The 18,876-nt window shown below is 44.4% G+C and overlaps 1 protein-coding gene across 5 annotated transcripts in view; it reads right to left on the reverse strand.

Moving 5' to 3' along the window:
* RASGRP1 (RAS guanyl releasing protein 1) overlaps positions 1-18,876 on the reverse strand; it is a 163,928-nt gene that overhangs the window by 101,223 nt on the left and 43,829 nt on the right. For 2 of the 5 annotated variants that reach the window (XM_056545527.1, XM_056545522.1), the window contains exon 1: positions 2,207-2,483. The exons of 2 other annotated variants lie outside the window; for them this stretch is intronic. In XM_056545527.1, coding sequence (XP_056401502.1) covers positions 2,207-2,298 — 92 coding nt within the window. In that variant the 5' untranslated portion in view covers positions 2,299-2,483. Of the gene's footprint in view, positions 1-2,206; positions 2,484-18,876 lie in introns of those variants that run through there. One more of the 5 variants, XM_056545521.1, reaches the window with a different exon arrangement.

The raw sequence follows: 18,876 nt of genomic DNA on the forward strand, positions 1-18,876 counted from the left end.
CTGCAGCGCTATGTATGAAAAGTATTGTGTCAGCATCATTGGCTGCTGGCCCGATATGCTGCTGATAGAAACACTTTTCACATATAGCACTGCGGTGGCATAATATGAGAAATGTGCCGGCGGGGGGCACATTATATATGCACCGGCAGAGGGTCATATCTTTATTAATGCGCTGCGGGGAGAACATTATAAATGCGCTGGGGGGGCTAGATATATAGGCTGTCTGCCCCCCCCACTGCAGCGCTATATATCTTGCCCCCACAGCACTTTTAATATACATATGGCCCCGATGCCACTCACAATGTTCATTTTAAAAAAACGGCGGAGAGCCCTGAATGGCTCCCCGGTACCGGCCATTCAGGGCTCCCCACGGGGGAAGTAAAAACAAACTATACATCGCAGGGTTGCGGGCCATGCCGCCCGCTCCCCTGCTTAATAACGTCAGATCGCATGGGGTATCAGAAGTGAGACTCTGTGCAATCAATCCCTCAGACCCTGTACTACAACCCCCATCATGGAAAAGAGTCTGTTCCATGATTGAGGTCGTAGTACAAACACTGATGTAGGCTCCCCAGCCAACGGCAGACTCCCGCACAAGTCTGTTCCATGATGGGAGTAGTAGTAGTCCCTCAGCTCTGCAGGAGTCTGCTGATGTCACCTCTTCTGGGCATGCTCAGAAGTAATAACAGATATTATAAACCAGGTGGAAGCGGATGACATAAAGGCTCATCCGTTTGCCATAGACTTCAATGTTAAAAATAACGGCATTAATGTACCCGTTTCTTGTGACGGAAGAAAAATTTGTGCATGTGCCGTTTTTTCTTCCATCACAAATAACGTCCATTATTCATGACGGGCTATAACGGGTCATAACGGATAATCAAAAAATAGACTTGAATGGGATTTTGTAACAGACATTTAACATCCGTTTTTAAGGCTTTTCTAACGGACGTTTATAACAGGTCTTTTAACGGAACAACTTTATAGTGTGAAAGGGGCCTTGGCCCTGACTTCTGCTTACTTTCTTATTATATGAAAATGATAATATTATAATATATAATAGGAGCATCAATACATGTGTAATATATGTACATTGATATACAGTATGTGTACTACACACATATACCTCTAAATATATACATTTTCATAATATACAGGGCGCAGCAAAGGCACAACTACCTGTATATTGTGTGCACATTCACATAATATGTAGTCCAAAGGTCTCTATATTCAGAGCACAAAAGGAGCCCTATTTATGTATAAAGCTTCATTAATACAGACTGCACAGTAAGGACACGACTACATGTATAAAAGCATCAAGGTCTTCAAATAAACACACGGCTGGGACACCACTACCTGTATACTAGAATATATATGAGGGTCTCATAATAGACAGCAAGGTAACCACTACCTGTATACTAGAACATACATGATGGTCTCCTGATATACTGTAGGGACACCACTACCTGTATACTAAAAGATACATGAGGGTCTCCTAATATACTGTAAGGGCACCACTACCTGTATACTAGACCATAATATAATACACAGCAGGGACACCACTACCTGTATAGTAGACCATACATTAAGATCTAAAATACACAGCAGGGACACCACTACCTGTATACTAGAAAATACATTAAGATCTCCTAATACAAAGCAGGGACACCACTACCTGTATACTAGACCAGTGTTTCCCAACCCTGGTGCCTCCAGCTGTTGCAAAACTACAACTCCCAGCATGCTGGGAATTGTAGTTTTGCAACAGCTGGAGGCACCCTGGTTGGGAAACACTGTACTAGACCATACATTAAGATCTCCTTATACACAGCAGGGACACCACTACCTGTATACTAGACCATAATATAATACACAGCAGGGACACCACTACCTGTATAGTAGACCAGTGTTTCTCAACCAGGGTGCCTCCAGCTGTTGCAAAACTACAACTCCGAGCATGCTGGGAATTGTAGTTTTGCAACAGCTGGAGGCACCCTGGTTGGGAAACACTGTACTAGACCATACATTAAGATCTCCTAATACACAGCAGGGACACCACTACCTGTATACTAGACCATACATTAAGATCTCCTAATACACAGCAGGGACACCACTACCTGTATACTAGACCATACATTAAGATCTCCTTATACACAGCAGGGACACCACTACCTGTATACTAGAACATACATATATACTGACTTACTGGATGCCTTTCTTCTTGCCTATGGTCCCCATGATGAAGATGCCAGTGTGGAGTGTGTGCTCTGCTGTCCCAGCACTCCACCTGTATCCCATACTGGAATGGGGCTGCTCACTGGTCTCCACCCCAGCACACCTCCCAGTCTGCAGCTCTGCCAGCACCAGTGCCCCGTGTCACACTCATCGCGACTGCTCCCTGCGGCTCCTGTCGTGCGGCTCCTGTCGTGTTATCGCAGCCTGACAGTCAGGAGAACAGTACACTACCGCTCTTCTGCTACTTGTGACAAGTTGTGTGCTGCCTCACACACAGCTCACTCCTCCCACACCTCTACATTAACCCTGCGGTATCGCTGCCAGCAGCTCTATATCCGGTTATAGGCACAGCCCGGTCACACACGGGAGCAGTGGTAGCACTGCCAGGCTGAGGCTGTGGAGACTACACTGAGGTAACTCCTAGCTTCTGCATTGTACATAAGAGGATGTTTTACTACTATGTGACACATTCAAATGTAGCAGTTTTGGAAAACTAAATTTCCTTTACCAACATGCACCACTTTTCATCAATTTAGTTATTGGGTAGCTGGGTAGATGAAGCCCGTTTACTAGTGGTACCCTACGGCTAAGTTTCTACTTGGTTTTTTTGTGGCCCAAGAAAACGCAAGAAAAAAAAACGCCTTTTTTCTGGTGTTTTTTGAATTTGATTGGAAATTGCATTTTTGTCCCCTTTGGCGTTTTTTTTTGGTACCCAAAATTTGTTGGGTACCAAAAAAAAAAAAAAAAAAGAAAAAAAGGATGCAGTTGTGATGAAAAAAAAAAGGATTTAACTAAATTAATATTTTTTATAATGAAATTGTAATTAATTTTAAACAGTGTGTGTGTTTCACTTTTTTTTCTCCCTATCTTTTTTTTTTTACATTTTTTAGGTAGTACTACTACTGATGGGAGTAGTAGTACATGTACTAATAGACATATCGCCCGGGGTGTCAGTCGTGACACCCGATGCGATCGTCCATAATATAGCAGAGATGTGGAGCAGCTCTATACAGCGCTCGCATTTCTGCACTATACTCCCGCCAGTGATGTGAATAGAACATCACTCATTCATATTTTCTGCCCAGAGTGGTGATTGGCCAGATGGTTGCAACCAATCACAGCTCTGAGGGAAATATGAATGAGTGATGTTCTATTCACATCACTGGCCGGAGTATAGTGCAGAGATGCGAGTGCTGTATAGAGCCGCTCCACATCTTTGCAATAGATAGGACGATCACATTGGGTGTTAGGAGTGATACCCGCTGTGATCTGTCCTTAACTGCAGGTACTACTACTCCCAACATGGAGCACACTCTGCTCCATGTTGGGAGCTGTAGTACCTACAGTTAAGGAAAGATCACAGCGGATGTCACTCCTGTCATAGATGCTGTATAATGTATAGATGCTGGCGGCCGGACGCTCTTCTATGGTCCCTTGCACTGACATATTTATACACCTATTCATATTTCCCACAGAGAGTTGTGATTGGCTGTAACCATCTGGCCAATCACAGCTCTCTGCAGGAAACATGAATAGGTATATATATATACAGCAGTGCAGGGGACCATAGAAGAACGGCCGCATCTATAAATTATAATGAAGGATCACAACGGAACCAAAAGCGATCTGTCAATTAGTACAGGTACTACTACTCCCATCATGGAACAGTGTGTTCCATGCTGGGAGTAGTAGTACTACCTAAAAAATGTAAAAAATAACAAAAAAAAGTGAAACACACACACCCACACACACACTACATTTTTATTATTGTCGGCTACATTTTTTGTGCCCTGCCAGCAGAACATTTAGCCCCTTAAGGACCAAGCCCATTTTCACCTTAAAGGGGTTCTCCGGTGTTTAGACATCTTATCCCCTATCCAAAGGATAGGGGATAAGATGCCTGATCGCGGGAGTCCCGCCGCCCCTCAATGCAAGCCTATGGGAGGGGGCGTGACAGCTATCACGCCCCCTCCCATAGGCTTGCATTGAGGGGCGGAGCGTGACGTCACACGGGGGCGGAGGCGTGACGTCACACGCCGTCGGCCCTGTGGTCGCCGGTAATCAGACCCGGAGCGAACACGCTCTGGGGACTGATTATAAACGGGGTGCCGAGTGCAAGATCACGGGGGTCCCCAGCGGATAGGTGATAAACTGTCTAAGCACCGGAGAACCCCTTTAAGGACCAGGCCAATTTTATTTTTGCATTTTCGTTTTTCCTCCTCGCTGCCTAAAATCCGTAACTCTTTCATATTTCCTTCTACAGACCCACATAAGGGCTTGTTTTTTGCGTGACCAATTGTACTTTTTACCATAAAATGTATGGCGAACCCCAAGAAATATTTTTTTAGGGAGAAAATTTTAATGAAAACCACAATTTTGCACATTTTGAAGGGTTTCGTTTTCTAGGGCAGTATGAGGGCTCATTTTTTGTGCCGTCATCTGAACTTTTTATCGATGCCACATTTGCATATATAAAACTTTTATATAATTTTTAATACATTTTTTAAATAAAATGCAGCATTTTTGGACTTTTTTACGTTTACGCTGTTCAACGTACGGGATCATTAACATTATATTTTTATAGTTCGGACATTTCTGCACGCGGTTTTATAAAAAAAAAAATTTACGCTTTTTGGGGGTAAAATGGGAAAAAACGCACAATTTTTATTGGGGGAGGGGATTTTTCACTTTTTTTAAACTTTTTATTTTTACATTTATCAACCAGAACCTGCCGTGTATGATGCGAGCACCGCTCCGATTCTCACGGTCCTACACAGGACGTAAATGTACATCCTGTGCCGCCAAACCAGGATGTAAATTTACGTCTGGGGTCATTAACCCCTTCAGGACCAAGCCCATTTTGGCCTTAAGGACCGAAGCGTTTTTTGCACATCTGACCACTGTCACTTTAAACATTAATAACTCTGGGATGCTTTTAGTTATCATTCTGATTCCAAGACTGTTTTTTCGTGACATATTCTACTTTAACATAGTGGTACATTTTTGTCGATACTTGCATCCTTTCTTGGTGAAAAATCCGTAAATTTGATAAAAATTTGAAAATTTAGCATTTTTCAAATTTTGAATCTTTCTGCTTGTAAGGAAAATGGATATTCAAAATATATTTTTTTGGGTTCACATATACAATATGTCTACTTTATGTTTGCATCATAAAATTGATGAGTTTTTACTTTTGGAAGACACCAAAGGGCTTCAAAGTTCAGCAGCAATTTTCCGATTTTTCACAAAATTTTCAAACTCGATATTTTTCAGGGACCAGTTCAGGTTTGAAGTGGATTTGAAGGGTCTTCATATTAGAAATACCCCATAAATGACCCCATTATAAAAACTACACCCCCCAAAGTATTCAAAATGACATTCAGTCAGCGTTTTAACCCTTTAGGTGTTTCACACGAATAGCAGCAAAGTGAAATTTGTGCATGTGCCGTTTTTTCTTCCATCACAAATAACGTCCATTATACATGATGGTCTCCTGATATACTGTAGGGACACCACTACCTGTATACTAAAAGATACATGAGGGTCTCCTAATATACTGTAAGGGCACCACTACCTGTATACTAGAACATATATGAGGGTCTCCTAATACACAAGGAAACCACTACCTGTATACTAGAACATACATGACAGTTCTTATAATGCACAGTTGAGACACCACTACCTGTATACTAGAACTTACATTACAGGTCTCCTAATACACTGCAGAGACACCATTACCTGTATACTAGACCATACATTAAGATCTCCTAATACACTGCAGAGACACCATTACCTGTATACTAGACCATACATTAAGATCTCTAATACACAGCAGGGACACCACTACCTGTATACTAGAAAATACATTAAGATCTCCTAATACACAGCAGGGACACCACTACCTGTATACTAGAAAATACATTAAGATCTCCTAATACACAGCAGGGACACCACTACCTGTATACTAGAAAATACATTAAGATCTCCTAATACACAGCAGGGACACCACTACCTGTATACTAGACCAGTGTTTCCCAACCCTGGTGCCTCCAGCTGTTGCAAAACTACAACTCCCAGCATGCTGGGAATTGTAGTTTTGAAACAGCTGGAGGCACCCTGGTTGGGAAACACTGTACTAGACCATACATTAAGATCTCCTTATACACAGCAGGGACACCACTACCTGTATACTAGACCATAATATAATACACAGCAGGGACACCACTACCTGTATAGTAGACCATACATTAAGATCTCCTAATACACAGCAGGGACACCACTACCTGTATACTAGAAAATACATTAAGATCTCCTAATACACAGCAGGGACACCACTACCTGTATACTAGACCAGTGTTTCTCAACCAGGGTGCCTCCAGCTGTTGCAAAACTACAACTCCCAGCTAGCGGTGGGGACCGGAATTCCCACGTGCGTATGGATACGCCCTCGGTCCTTAAGGACTCGGAATGCAGGGCGTATCCATACGCCCTATGTCCTGAAGAGGTTAAGGGGTTAAAGGGTACTCCTGTGGAACACTTTTTTTTTTTTTTTATCAACTGGTGCCAGAAAGTTAAACAGAAAGTTAAAAAGAAAAAATCTTAATCCTTCCAATAAATTTTATGGGCTGTATACTACAAAGGAAATGCTTTTCTTTTTGGATTTCTCTGATGTCACGAGCACACTGCTCTCTGCTGACCTCTGCTGTCCATTTTAGGAACTGTCCAGAGCAGCATATGTTTGCTATGGGGATTTTCTCCTGCTCTGGACAGTTCCAAATAAGGACAGCAGGGGTCAGCAGAGAGCACTGTGGTCGTGACATCAGAGAAATCCAAAAAGAAAAGCATTTCTTCTGTAGTATATAGCCCCTAAAAAGTACAGGAAACGATTAAGATTTTTTAATAGAAGTAATTTACAAATCTGTTTAACTTTCTGGCACCAGTTGAGTACCCCTTTAAGGTTTAAAATGATGTATGCTCAAGAAAGAAAAATGTGTGTGTATTTTGCAGGAGACCTTTATATGTTCCCCACAAATGATTTAGGTACCTAAATCCTGTGGGGGAGATTTATCAAAACCCATCCAGAGGTAAAGTTTATAAGTTGCCCATAACAACCAATCATCGCTTGTTTCGTTTTTTCTCACAGGTCTTTTCAAAAATGAAAGAAGCAATCTGATTGGTTGTTATAGGCAGCTTAGCAACTTTTCCTCTGGACAGGTTTTAATAACTCTCCCCTATATGCTCTGGGAGTTTTTGATGAAATGATCCTATTTAATGGGAACAGTCAATTATTCAAACCAAGGAAGTAGTATACAGTTTTGTAACACTAAAAAAACATCCAGGAGGAAAATGGTGCAAGTCAAGGTGGTGTGTTAGCACCCCTAGCATATGCCATGGTAATCCCCCAAGATACCTCTTTAGCTGGTGCTATATGTGGCATCTGTGGCTTGTGCAGTTATGGCAGTGTGGTGTCCTGGTCCCCTCAGCCAGAGTACCTCCATGCTAATGGTCTCTCCTGAAGGGCTAACCGCTAGTCGCCTCTTAATATGGTAATGTTTAATGTATAAATGTATATATTTAATTAATCTAGGATACCTCCGTATAGGACCTTAGAGGTCACGTGCCTTTAACCACTTAAGGACCTAGGGCGTATGGCTACGCCTTGAGGCCCTGGTACTTAAGGACCCAGGACGTATCCATACGCCCATAGGAATTTCTGTCTCCGCCGTGCACCGGGCGGGGACCGGATCGGGGTGACTGCTGATATCGATCAGCAGGCACCCCGCGCAAATGCCCAGGGGGGTCATTAGACCCCCCCATTTCAGCGATCGCTGCAAATCGCAGGTGAATTCACACCTGCGATTTGCGCGATTCCGGGTCATTACGGGTCTATGGTCACCCGGTGACCCGGAATATAAGGGGGATCGCGGTTGTCTAAGGGGTGCCACCCCTCCTATCCCTGCTATTGGTTGCCAGAATCGACGACCAATAGCAAATCGGGGGCGGGGGGTTAACTTTTGGTTTCCCCGTCCTGCCCACCCACAATAGGCGGGGCAGAACGGGGAAACCGACAGAGGACCGGGACAGAGGACCGGCGGCAGAAGATCCTTTTACCCATCCGACGGCAGCGGGCAGGGATCGGTGACGGTGATCGGCGCGCGGCAATGTGATGCGGCTGGCTCCCTGGAGCTTCAAGTTTGGGTTGTGGCAAATTTTTCTTCACAGCGCTAACTCCTAGAGGGAAACTCACTGTAAACGCCCCCAGTGCGAATGTACCCTAAAACACTACACTAACAAAATAAAGGGTAAAACACTACATATACACCCCTTACACTGTCCCCCCCCAAATAAAAATGAAAAACTTATTGTACGGCAGTGTTTCCAAAACGGAGCCACCAGCTGTTGCAAAACAACACAGCCACTGACTGTCTAGGCATGCTCAGAGTTTAGCAACAGCTGGAGACACCCTGTTTGGGAATCACTGGCGTAGAATACCCCTATGTCCACCCTTATGCAATCCCTAATGTAGTCCTCAAATGCGCATGGCGCTCTCTCACTTTGGAGCCCTGTAGTATTTCAAGGAAACAGTTTAGGGTCACATATGGGGTATTTCCGTACTCGGGAGAAATTGCACTACAAATTTTGGGGGGCTTTTTCTCCTTTTACCCCTTATGAAAAGGAAAATTTGGGGGCTACACCAGCCTGTTAGTGTACAAAAATTAAAATTTTTACACTAACATGCTGGTGTTGCCCCATACTTTTTATTTTCACAAGCTGTAAAAGCAAAAAAAAGACCCCCAAAATTTGTAACGCAATTTCTCCTGAGTACGGAAATACCCCATATGTGGGTGTAAAATTCTCTGCGGACACACAACAAGGCTAAGGAGTAAGAGGGCACCATGTACATTTGAGGCCTTAATTGGTGATTTTACAGCGGTTCTGACATAAACGCCAAAAAATAAATACCCACATGTGACCCCATTTTGGAAACTAAACCCCTCACGGAACGTAACAAGGGGTATAGTGTGTCTGAACAACCCACAGGTGTTTGATGAATTTTCATTAAAGTTGGATGGGAAAATGAAAAAAAAAATTCTCACCAAAATGCTGGTGTTACCCAAAATTTTTCATTTTCACAAGGGAAAATAGGAAAAAAGCCCCCCAAAATTTGTAACCCCCCATTTCTTCTGAGTAAGAAAATACCCCATATGTGGATGTAAAGTTCTCTGCGGGCAAACTACAATGCTCAGAAGAGAGGCAGCACCATTGGGATTTTGAAGAGAAGATTTGTCCGGAATTGAAGGCCTAGTGTGTTTACAAAGCCCCCATAGTGCCAGAACAATGGACCCATAAGTGACACCATTTTGGAAACTACCCCCCTCATGGAATGTAACAAGGGGTACAGTGAGCGTTTACACCCCACAGGTGTCTTACAGATTTTTGGAACAGTGGTCCGTGAAAATGAAAAATTTAATTTTTCATTTGCACAGCCCACTGTTCCAAAGTTCTGTCAAACGCCAGTGGGGTGTAAATACTCACTGCACCCCTTATTAAATTCTGAGAGGGGTGTAGTTTCCAAAATGGGGTCACATGTGGGGGGGTCCACTGTTCTGGCACCACGGGGGGCTTTGTAAACACACATGGCCCCTGACTTCCATTCCAAACATATTCTCATTCCAAAAGCTCAATGGCGCTCCTCCTCTTCTGAGCATTGAAGTGCGCCAGCAGAGCACGTAACGTCCACACATGGGGTATTTCCATGCTCAGAAGAAATGGGGGTACAAATTTTGGGGGTCATTTTCTCCAATTACCCCTTGTAAAAATTAAAAATTTGGGGGGAAAATCTGCATTTTAGTGACATTTTTTTTTTCTCATTTAAAGAACAAATGGAAAAACCAGCGCTCGGAGGCAGTATAAAACATAATAACAATCAAACCATAATATAGTAGATTGTCACTGAGATAAACTTACTTCACTAGGGGAGATGTGTAGGTACAGTTACCTTTCACATCATCCCCTTCCTTTTATGCATCAAGTAATTGACGCGTATTTTATATGACATGCATATATTGTGGAGTATATATTTAAGTTATCCTTTTATATGGAAGAATGTGGATATGTGTGTATGTGCACACGCGTGCATCTACACGTATGTGTACGTATACACATGGATACATGTATATGTGTATATATATATATAATTTGTTATTCTCCTTCTTTTTATAATGTTAAATTAATTATATGCCTGTGATTGAGATGTGATATGTTAGAATATGCCTTATGTGTTTAAGTGATATTTATGTGTGATTATATGTGCATGCGTGTATGTATGTACACTGGTATATGTATTTTCTATGTGTGTATACATTTATTTGTGTAGGTGTATGTTAGTACGTGTATGTGTGTATGTGTATTTCCAAGTATATGTGAATGTGTATGTATGTGTATGTATATATATATATATACATATGAGAGTATGGGTGTGTATGTCAGCAGATGTGTGATTGAGTGTTTTATGCATGTGTACATGCATGTGCGTATGTATCCATACACCTGCATGTACATATGTACACTATATTTATATATTTTTACATTTGTATTCTTTTTATATTATACTATATCATTATTGTATGTTTTTAATTGAACATGTTTCTCTTAATGTATTATTTGCCTCCTTTTTGTAAACATGTCCGTAGGATGGGCGTTTTTGGTTCTTTAACAATTTACCGATAGTTATTTCAGTGCGTTCCACTCTGGAGCACATCGGGTCGCCGACACGTCTGGTGCGCAGGCGTCGAGTGTTCTATCTATCTCCGCTTGCGCATTGGTGCGCTCCAGCGTGGAACGCATCTGTCCGGAGGGACGGCGTGTTATCCTCGATCACGTGGTGATTCTCGTCACGTGGTCGCGGGTCACATTGCCGGAACTTCCGGCCTCCCCTTAGGAGGTAATCACTATAGCTCTGGGTATCACGTGATCTATGATCACGTGACCCTGGAACACGTGACCTGCAGAACCGGATCTGCAGGTCCTCAAACTATCCTTTCATTAGAACACAAGAACCAATTAAAACGCCTCTACCCCGGACATGGTATGTATATAAGGGGGCTGTTATTACTTTGTTTTGATATATGCCTGAGGAAGGAGGCGATCCTGTAAGCCCTCCGAAACGCGTCGCAATAAATCCTACCCTATCTATCCACGGACCTCCGGGCCTTTTTGTCATACTCTCCTGGAAGGGAATGATGTGAAAGGTAACTGTACCTACACATCTCCCCTAGTGAAGTAAGTGTATCTCAGTGACAATCTACTATATTATGGTTTGATTGTTATTATGTTTTATACTGCCTCCGAGCGCTGGTTTTTCCATTTGTTCTTTTCTCATACACGGACCACGGCACTGTGATTCCGGCTCACCCTGCGCCCTCCCTAAGGGATGTCTACATGACGGAGATTGTTTCAGTGTACAAGTGACAAGAGGACTCCAGGTGTTAGTGGGGGATCACTGTCCTGTGACCTCCCACATACACCGGGTGAGTACAAACCTCTTCTACTTTCAATTGCTTTTGGGATCTGAGCGCCGCCTTTTTCTGTTTTATCTATTATATTTTTTTTCTCATTTACACACACAACTTTAACAAAAAGTCTTCAAACACCTTTAAGGTGTTAAGGCTCACTGTACCCCTTGTTACATTCCTTAAGGGTTGTAGTTTCAAAATAGTATGCCATGTGTTTTTTTTTTTTTTGCTGTTCTGGCACCACAGGGGCTTCCTAAATGTGACATGCCCCCCAAAAACCATTTCAGCAAAATTTGCTTTCTAAAAGCCAAATGTGACTCCTTCTCTTCTGAGCATTGTAGTTCGCCCAAAGAGCATTTTATGTCCTAACATGGGGTATTTCCATACTCAGAAGACATGGGGTTACAAATTTTGGGGGGCATTTTCTCCCATTACCCTTTGTAAAAATTGTAAATTTGGGGGGAAAAACTGCACTTTAGTGAAAAAAATTGTTTTTCATTTACACATCCGACTTTAACGAATAGTCGTCAAACACCTGTGGGGTGTTAAAGCTCACTGAACCCCTTGTTACGTGCCTTGAGGGGTTTAGTTTACAATATGGTATGCCGTGTGGGGTTTTCTGCTGTTCTGGCACCATAGGGGCTTCCTAAATGTGACATGCCCCCCCAAAAACCATTTCAGCAAAATTCACTCTCCAAAATCCCATTGTTGCTCCTTCACTTCTGAGCCCTCTACTGCGCCCTTCGAACACTTGACATACACATATGAGGTATTTCTTTACTCGAGAGAAATTGATTTGCAAATTTTGGGGGGCTTTCTCTCCTATTACCTCTTGTAAAAATTCAAAAACTGGGTCTACAAGAATATGCGAGTGTAAAAATGAAGATTTTGAATTTTCTCCTTCACATTGCTGCTATTCCAGTGAAACACCTAAAGGATTAACACACTGACTGAATTTCATTTTAGATACTTTGAGGGGTGCAGTTTTTATAATGGGGTCATTTGTGGGGTATTTCTAATATGAAGGCCCTTCAAATCCACTTATGAAGAAATATAAAATCCCATCCCTTCCCCAATATCGCGCCACACCCCTACCCTTCAATTCCCTGGTTGAACTTGATGGACATATGTCTTTTTTCGACCGTACTAACTATGTAACTATGTAACTTCAAAACTGAACTGGTCCCTGAAAAATTCTGATTTAGAAAATTTTGTGAAAAATTGGAAAATTGCTGCTGAACTTTGAAGCCCTCTGATGTCTTCCAAAAGTAAAAACATGTCAACTTTATGATGTAAACATAAAGTAAACATATTTGTCACGATGCCGGCTGGCAGGTAGTGGATCCTCTGTGCCAGAGAGGGATGGCGAGGACCGCGCTAGTGGACCGGTTCTAAGCCACTACAGGTTTTCACCAGAGCCCGCCGCAAAGCGGGATGGTCTTGCTGCGGCGGTAGTGACCAGGTCGTATCCACTAGCAACGGCTCACCTCTCTGGCTGCTGAAGATGCTGAAGATAGGCGAGGTACAAGGGAGTAGGCAGAAGCAAAGTCGGACGTAGCAGAAGGTCGGGGGCTGGCGGCAAGAATCGTAGTCAGGGGCAACGGCAGGAGGTCAGGAACACGGACTAGGAACAGACAAGGGAACGCTTTCACTAGGCACAAGTGCAACAAGATCCGGCAAGGGAGTGCAGGGGAAGTGAGGTGATATAGGGAAGTGCACAGGTGGGAGCCAATTAAGCTAATTGGGAAGATTGGGCCAGGCACCATCATTGGTGCACTGGCCCTTTAAATCGCAGAGACCCGGCGCGCGCGCGCCCTAGGGAGCGGGGCCGCGCGCGCCGGGACAGGACCGAGGGAGAGCGAGTCAGGTACGGGGGCCGGGGTGCGCATCGCGAGCGGGCGCTACCCGCATCGCGAATCGCATCCCGGCTGAAGGCGGGACCGCAGCGCACCCGGTCAGTGGATCCGACCGGGGCGCTGCAACAACGAAGATGAGGCGAGCGCTCCGGGGAGGAACGGGGACCCGGAGCGCTCGGCGTAACAGTACCCCCCCCCTTGGGTCTCCCCCTCTTCTTGGGGCCAAAGAACCTGAGGAAAAAAAACTCAATTTTTCCGTGATGAGGTCCGATGCACATTAGGAGGGGTTCTGTGTGGAAACGTACGAGACAGTCCAATCTTTTATTGTAAAAACAATAGATGTAGAGGGGTCTGGCGAGACTGGTCACAGGAACGTAGAACCTGTTGATGAGAGAGGCCAAAAAAAATTTTCCTGCAGATCCGGAATCCAGGGAGACCATAGTAGAGAAGGAGAAGGTAGAGGCAGATATCCGCACAGGCACAGTAAGGCGTGGAGAAGCAGAGTTGACATCAAGAACTGTCTCACCTTTGTGCGGAGTCAGCGTACGTCTTTCCAGGCGGGGAGGACGGACAGGACAATCCTTCAGGAAGTGTTCGGTACCGGCATAGTACAGGCAAAGATTCTCCATGCGGCGTTGTGTCCTCTCTTGAGGTGTCAAGCGAGACCGGTCAACTTGCATAGCCTCCGCGGCGGGAAGCACAGGAACAGATTGCAGAGGACCAGAGGAGAGAGGAGCCGGGGAGAAAAAACGCTTCGTGCGAACAAAGTCCATATCCAGGCGGAGCTCCAGACGCCATCCGGAAGAACGCATGTCAATGCGAGTGGCAAGGTGAATGAGTTCATGTAGGTCAGCAGGAGTCTCTCGTGCGGCCAGAACATCTTTAATGTTGCTGGATAGGCCTTTTTTAAAGGTCGCGCAGAGAACCTCACTATTCCAGGACAACTCGTAAGCAAGAGCACGGAACTGAATGGCGTACTCGCCAACGGAAGAAACACCCTGGGCCAGGTTCAGCAGGGCAATCTCGGCTGAAGAAGCTCGGGCAGGTTCCTCAAAGACACTTCGAATTTCTGAGAAGAAGGAGTGTACAGAGGCAGTGACGGGGTCATTGCGGTCCCAGAGCGGTGCGGCCCATGACAGGGCTTTTCCAGACAGAAGGCAGAACACGAAAGCCACCTTAGACCTTTCAGTAGGAAACTGGTCCGACATCATCTCCAAGTGCTGGGAACATTGCGAAAGAAAGCCACGGCAATACTTAGAGTCCCCATTAAATTTGTCCGGCAAGGACAGGCGGAGGCTAGGAGTGGCCACTCGCTGCGGAGGAGGTGCAGGAGCTGGCGGAGGAGAAGATTGCTGGTGAAGTTGCGACTGAAGTTGGTGCGCAATGGTGGACATTTCCGACAGCTGGTGGATTAGATGGGCGATCTGTCGGGCTTGCTGGGCGACCACCGTGGTGATATCAGAGTCAACTGGCAGGGGAACCTCAGCGGGATCCATGGCCGGATCTACTGTCACGATGCCGGCTGGCAGGTAGTGGATCCTCTGTGCCAGAGAGGGATGGCGAGGACCGCGCTAGTGGACCGGTTCTAAGCCACTACAGGTTTTCACCAGAGCCCGCCGCAAAGCGGGATTGTCTTGCTGCGGCGGTAGTGACCAGGTCGTATCCACTAGCAACGGCTCACCTCTCTGGCTGCTGAAGATGCTGAAGATAGGCGAGGTACAAGGGAGTAGGCAGAAGCAAAGTCGGACGTAGCAGAAGGTCGGGGGCTGGCGGCAAGAATCGTAGTCAGGGGCAACGGCAGGAGGTCAGGAACACGGACTAGGAACAGACAAGGGAACGCTTTCACTAGGCACAAGTGCAACAAGATCCGGCAAGGGAGTGCAGGGGAAGTGAGGTGATATAGGGAAGTGCACAGGTGGGAGCCAATTAAGCTAATTGGGAAGATTGGGCCAGGCACCATCATTGGTGCACTGGCCCTTTAAATCGCAGAGACCCGGCGCGCGCGCGCCCTAGGGAGCGGGGCCGCGCGCGCCGGGACAGGACCGAGGGAGAGCGAGTCAGGTACGGGGGCCGGGGTGCGCATCGCGAGCGGGCGCTACCCGCATCGCGAATCGCATCCCGGCTGAAGGCGGGACCGCAGCGCACCCGGTCAGTGGATCCGACCGGGGCGCTGCAACAACGAAGATGAGGCGAGCGCTCCGGGGAGGAACGGGGACCCGGAGCGCTCGGCGTAACAATATTATATATGTGAATCAATATATAATTTATTTTGAATATCCATTTTGATTATAAGCAGAGAGCTTCAAAGTAAAAAAAAAAGTTTAAAATTTTTTCATCAAATTTGGGAATTTTTCACCAAGAAATGATACAAGTATCGACAAAATTTTTACAACTAACATAAAGTAGAATATGTCACAAAAAAACTATCTCGGAATCAGAATGAAAAGTAAAAGCATGCCAGAGTAATTAATGTTTAAAGTGACAGTGGTCAGATGTTCAAAAAATGTCCGGGTCCTTAAGGTATAAATGGGCTGGGTCCTTAAGGGGATAATTTATGTTATGCTTTGGTTTAAAGACCTTTGGGTCATGTGATAAACCCAGAGTTCCAGAGGTGAGGACTGACAGGTTTGGCTATCCAATGAGCTTTGTCCCGCCCTCTTAATATATAAGGGGCTGCTGCCGCCACTAAATTCTCTCTTTTGTTCCTGGCACTTAAAGAAAGCACGTCTCAGTACAAATCATCAACTCAAGCTAGGCCTGAAGCCTTAGCTTCCACAGCCACTAAACCGTGAGTTATCCAACTCAAAACTACTAAAATCCTGTGTGACTACTTCAAATCAGTTATCCTAAATTCAGTAGCACAGTGGCCAGGAGCTCATTGATCTCTAAGAAGTCCCAGAAAACCTGTGAGGAACCTGAACTACGGTCCTCTATACAAAGACTATTTTGTTTTCTGTAGTTGCATTAAATATGCAGTAAAGTTTATTCCGGTTTTCATCAATATCTGCTGTGGACATTCCTTTATTTCTCCTTACCGTTTCTGGGACGGTTGGCGATAGGACCATTACCCTAAGGAAACCGCATCCTGGTGTCACAACAACATAGGGTTAATACCAATACCCTACACTACCACTCCGCAACACCCCCATTACATCCTTTCACCCCAACACCACAGGAGCATTCAGGGTGAGCCTGTGGCTGGGACAAAAACAAGTATCTGTGGCTTGCTACATCAATGCCTGGCACTGTAGGGGTTTACACTGTATACAGGGTATCCATGGTAGGCACTAGGAAGGCATATTTGACTACTAGGAAGAATTTGTGATTTGCATTAAAGGGGGCCACACTTGGAAAGTAGTCGAGGCATCTGTGGCTGGCACAACTTGAAGTGTGTCTGTAAGAAAGTGCCTGACAGAGAATGCAATATTGCTTCATGATGGGAGAACAGATTTCATAGAATTTTGCTTTGAAAAAAAAAAAAAAAAGGTTTATGCCACCTATGCACCAGCCAGAAAAGCATGCTAAGCTTGCTATGGATATAAATGTAAAAAAAAAAAATAAAATCAAACAAGTCCCAACTCATGAAAAAACATACACCAAACATCTTGATTCAGACATGGCTTTGGGGTTGTTTCTTTTATCTGTACTTATGTTAATAATAAATGAAATTGGAGTGAGGTAACCAACCCTAAGTGAGAAGCAGCCTGAAAACAGAAACAACACAAAACAGGCACAAAAAAGTCCATCTAGGCCAGTCTGGACCAAACTGACTTTGATGGAGTTGCTAATTCAAATCAGTAGAAAGTGACCATCTTCCCACTTTATTACCAGATTGTATTCCCTAACTTTCTTTTAGATAACCTTATCTGAATTTCATGTGTAACATCCCTAAGGCTGTGTTCACATGTTTAGGTTTTTAATTGCAATTATTAAAAACAAAACTGATCATAAATGGAGGCAAATGGGGAATAAAGGAAACATTGGGACATCTCCTTTTTCCAATCCGTCCCTGGCTGTGTATTCAATAAATGCAATTGAAAACCTAAACATGTGAACAATCCCTAAGGGCCCTTTTCCACAGGCCATTGGAGCCTTTAAAAGTCTCAATCAATCATGCAGCGGGGGCCCAGGAACGATTGTTGTCTCATGCAGCCCATTAAATTTATCACTGTCAGCCGCACATCACCTGTTTACATAGGCGATGTGCACCAATAACCATAACCTATATGGCCGTACAAAAGATCCATTCAGCTGACGTATTGTTGGCCCTTTACCAGGGGCCGATTAATGGGTATAAACGTTCCTAAAAATGCTTATTTGCCTGATAATTAGCCACTGTAAAAGGACCTTTGCTGTGAGTTGGTAGTGTAAGATCAATGACCTACAGCCATTTTACCCTGTCACTTGGGGGCCAGTGGACAGTTCCTGACATGGACAGAGGTGTCAGCAGAGAGCACTGTGGTCAGACTGGAAAGAACTACGCAACTTCCTCTGGAGCATACAGCAGCTCATAAGTACTGGAAGGATTAAGATTTTTGTATAGAAATAATTTACAAATCTGTTTAACTTTTTGGCACCAGTTGATTAGAATAAAACAAAATTCCGCCGGAGTACCCCTTTAAGCATATAATTTCTCTTTTCCCATTGTTAAGGATTTTTTTTAGAATGGGCCAATAGTGATGAGCGGCATAGGCTATATTCGAATTCGTGATATTTCGCTAATATATGGACGAATATTTGTCATTACGAATATATATCACTATATTCCAAATATTCAGGAAATATTCGTGCTCAACACTATAGGCCAACAATATATGATTGGTGGGGATCTGACTCCTGGCCCCCCTGATGATACGCTGATGGAATTTGCTGATGCACTCATATGATTGCCGCAGCCTCTCCACTTTCTACCAGGCACACTGCTGTAAATTAGGTAGTGGCTTCACTTGACTTTGCTGCCCATTTAGTTAGAGGACCCCGCTAAATGAATATTGATATGTCATCAAAGAAAAAAAAAAACTTCTATGGATGTATTTTTGGCTTTTGGGGCAACAGTATCCATTTAAACCTTCCATTCCATCTGGTCATTACCCAGAGAAGGCTGTGCTGCCATAAAACTACAGCATGGGTTTTATACATATTTGTTCAGACACTGTATAGTCTAGAGCCAGGGCATGCAGCCCACCGAACATGGAGTAACCACACCTGTAATAAGATGCACAAAGAGATGCTCTGCGCTGAGTTCCACCAAGCATCTCAGCATCACTGGC

The sequence above is a fragment of the Hyla sarda genome, chromosome 11 (genome assembly GCF_029499605.1).
Source record: "Hyla sarda isolate aHylSar1 chromosome 11, aHylSar1.hap1, whole genome shotgun sequence".
Taxonomy (NCBI): domain Eukaryota; kingdom Metazoa; phylum Chordata; class Amphibia; order Anura; family Hylidae; genus Hyla; species Hyla sarda.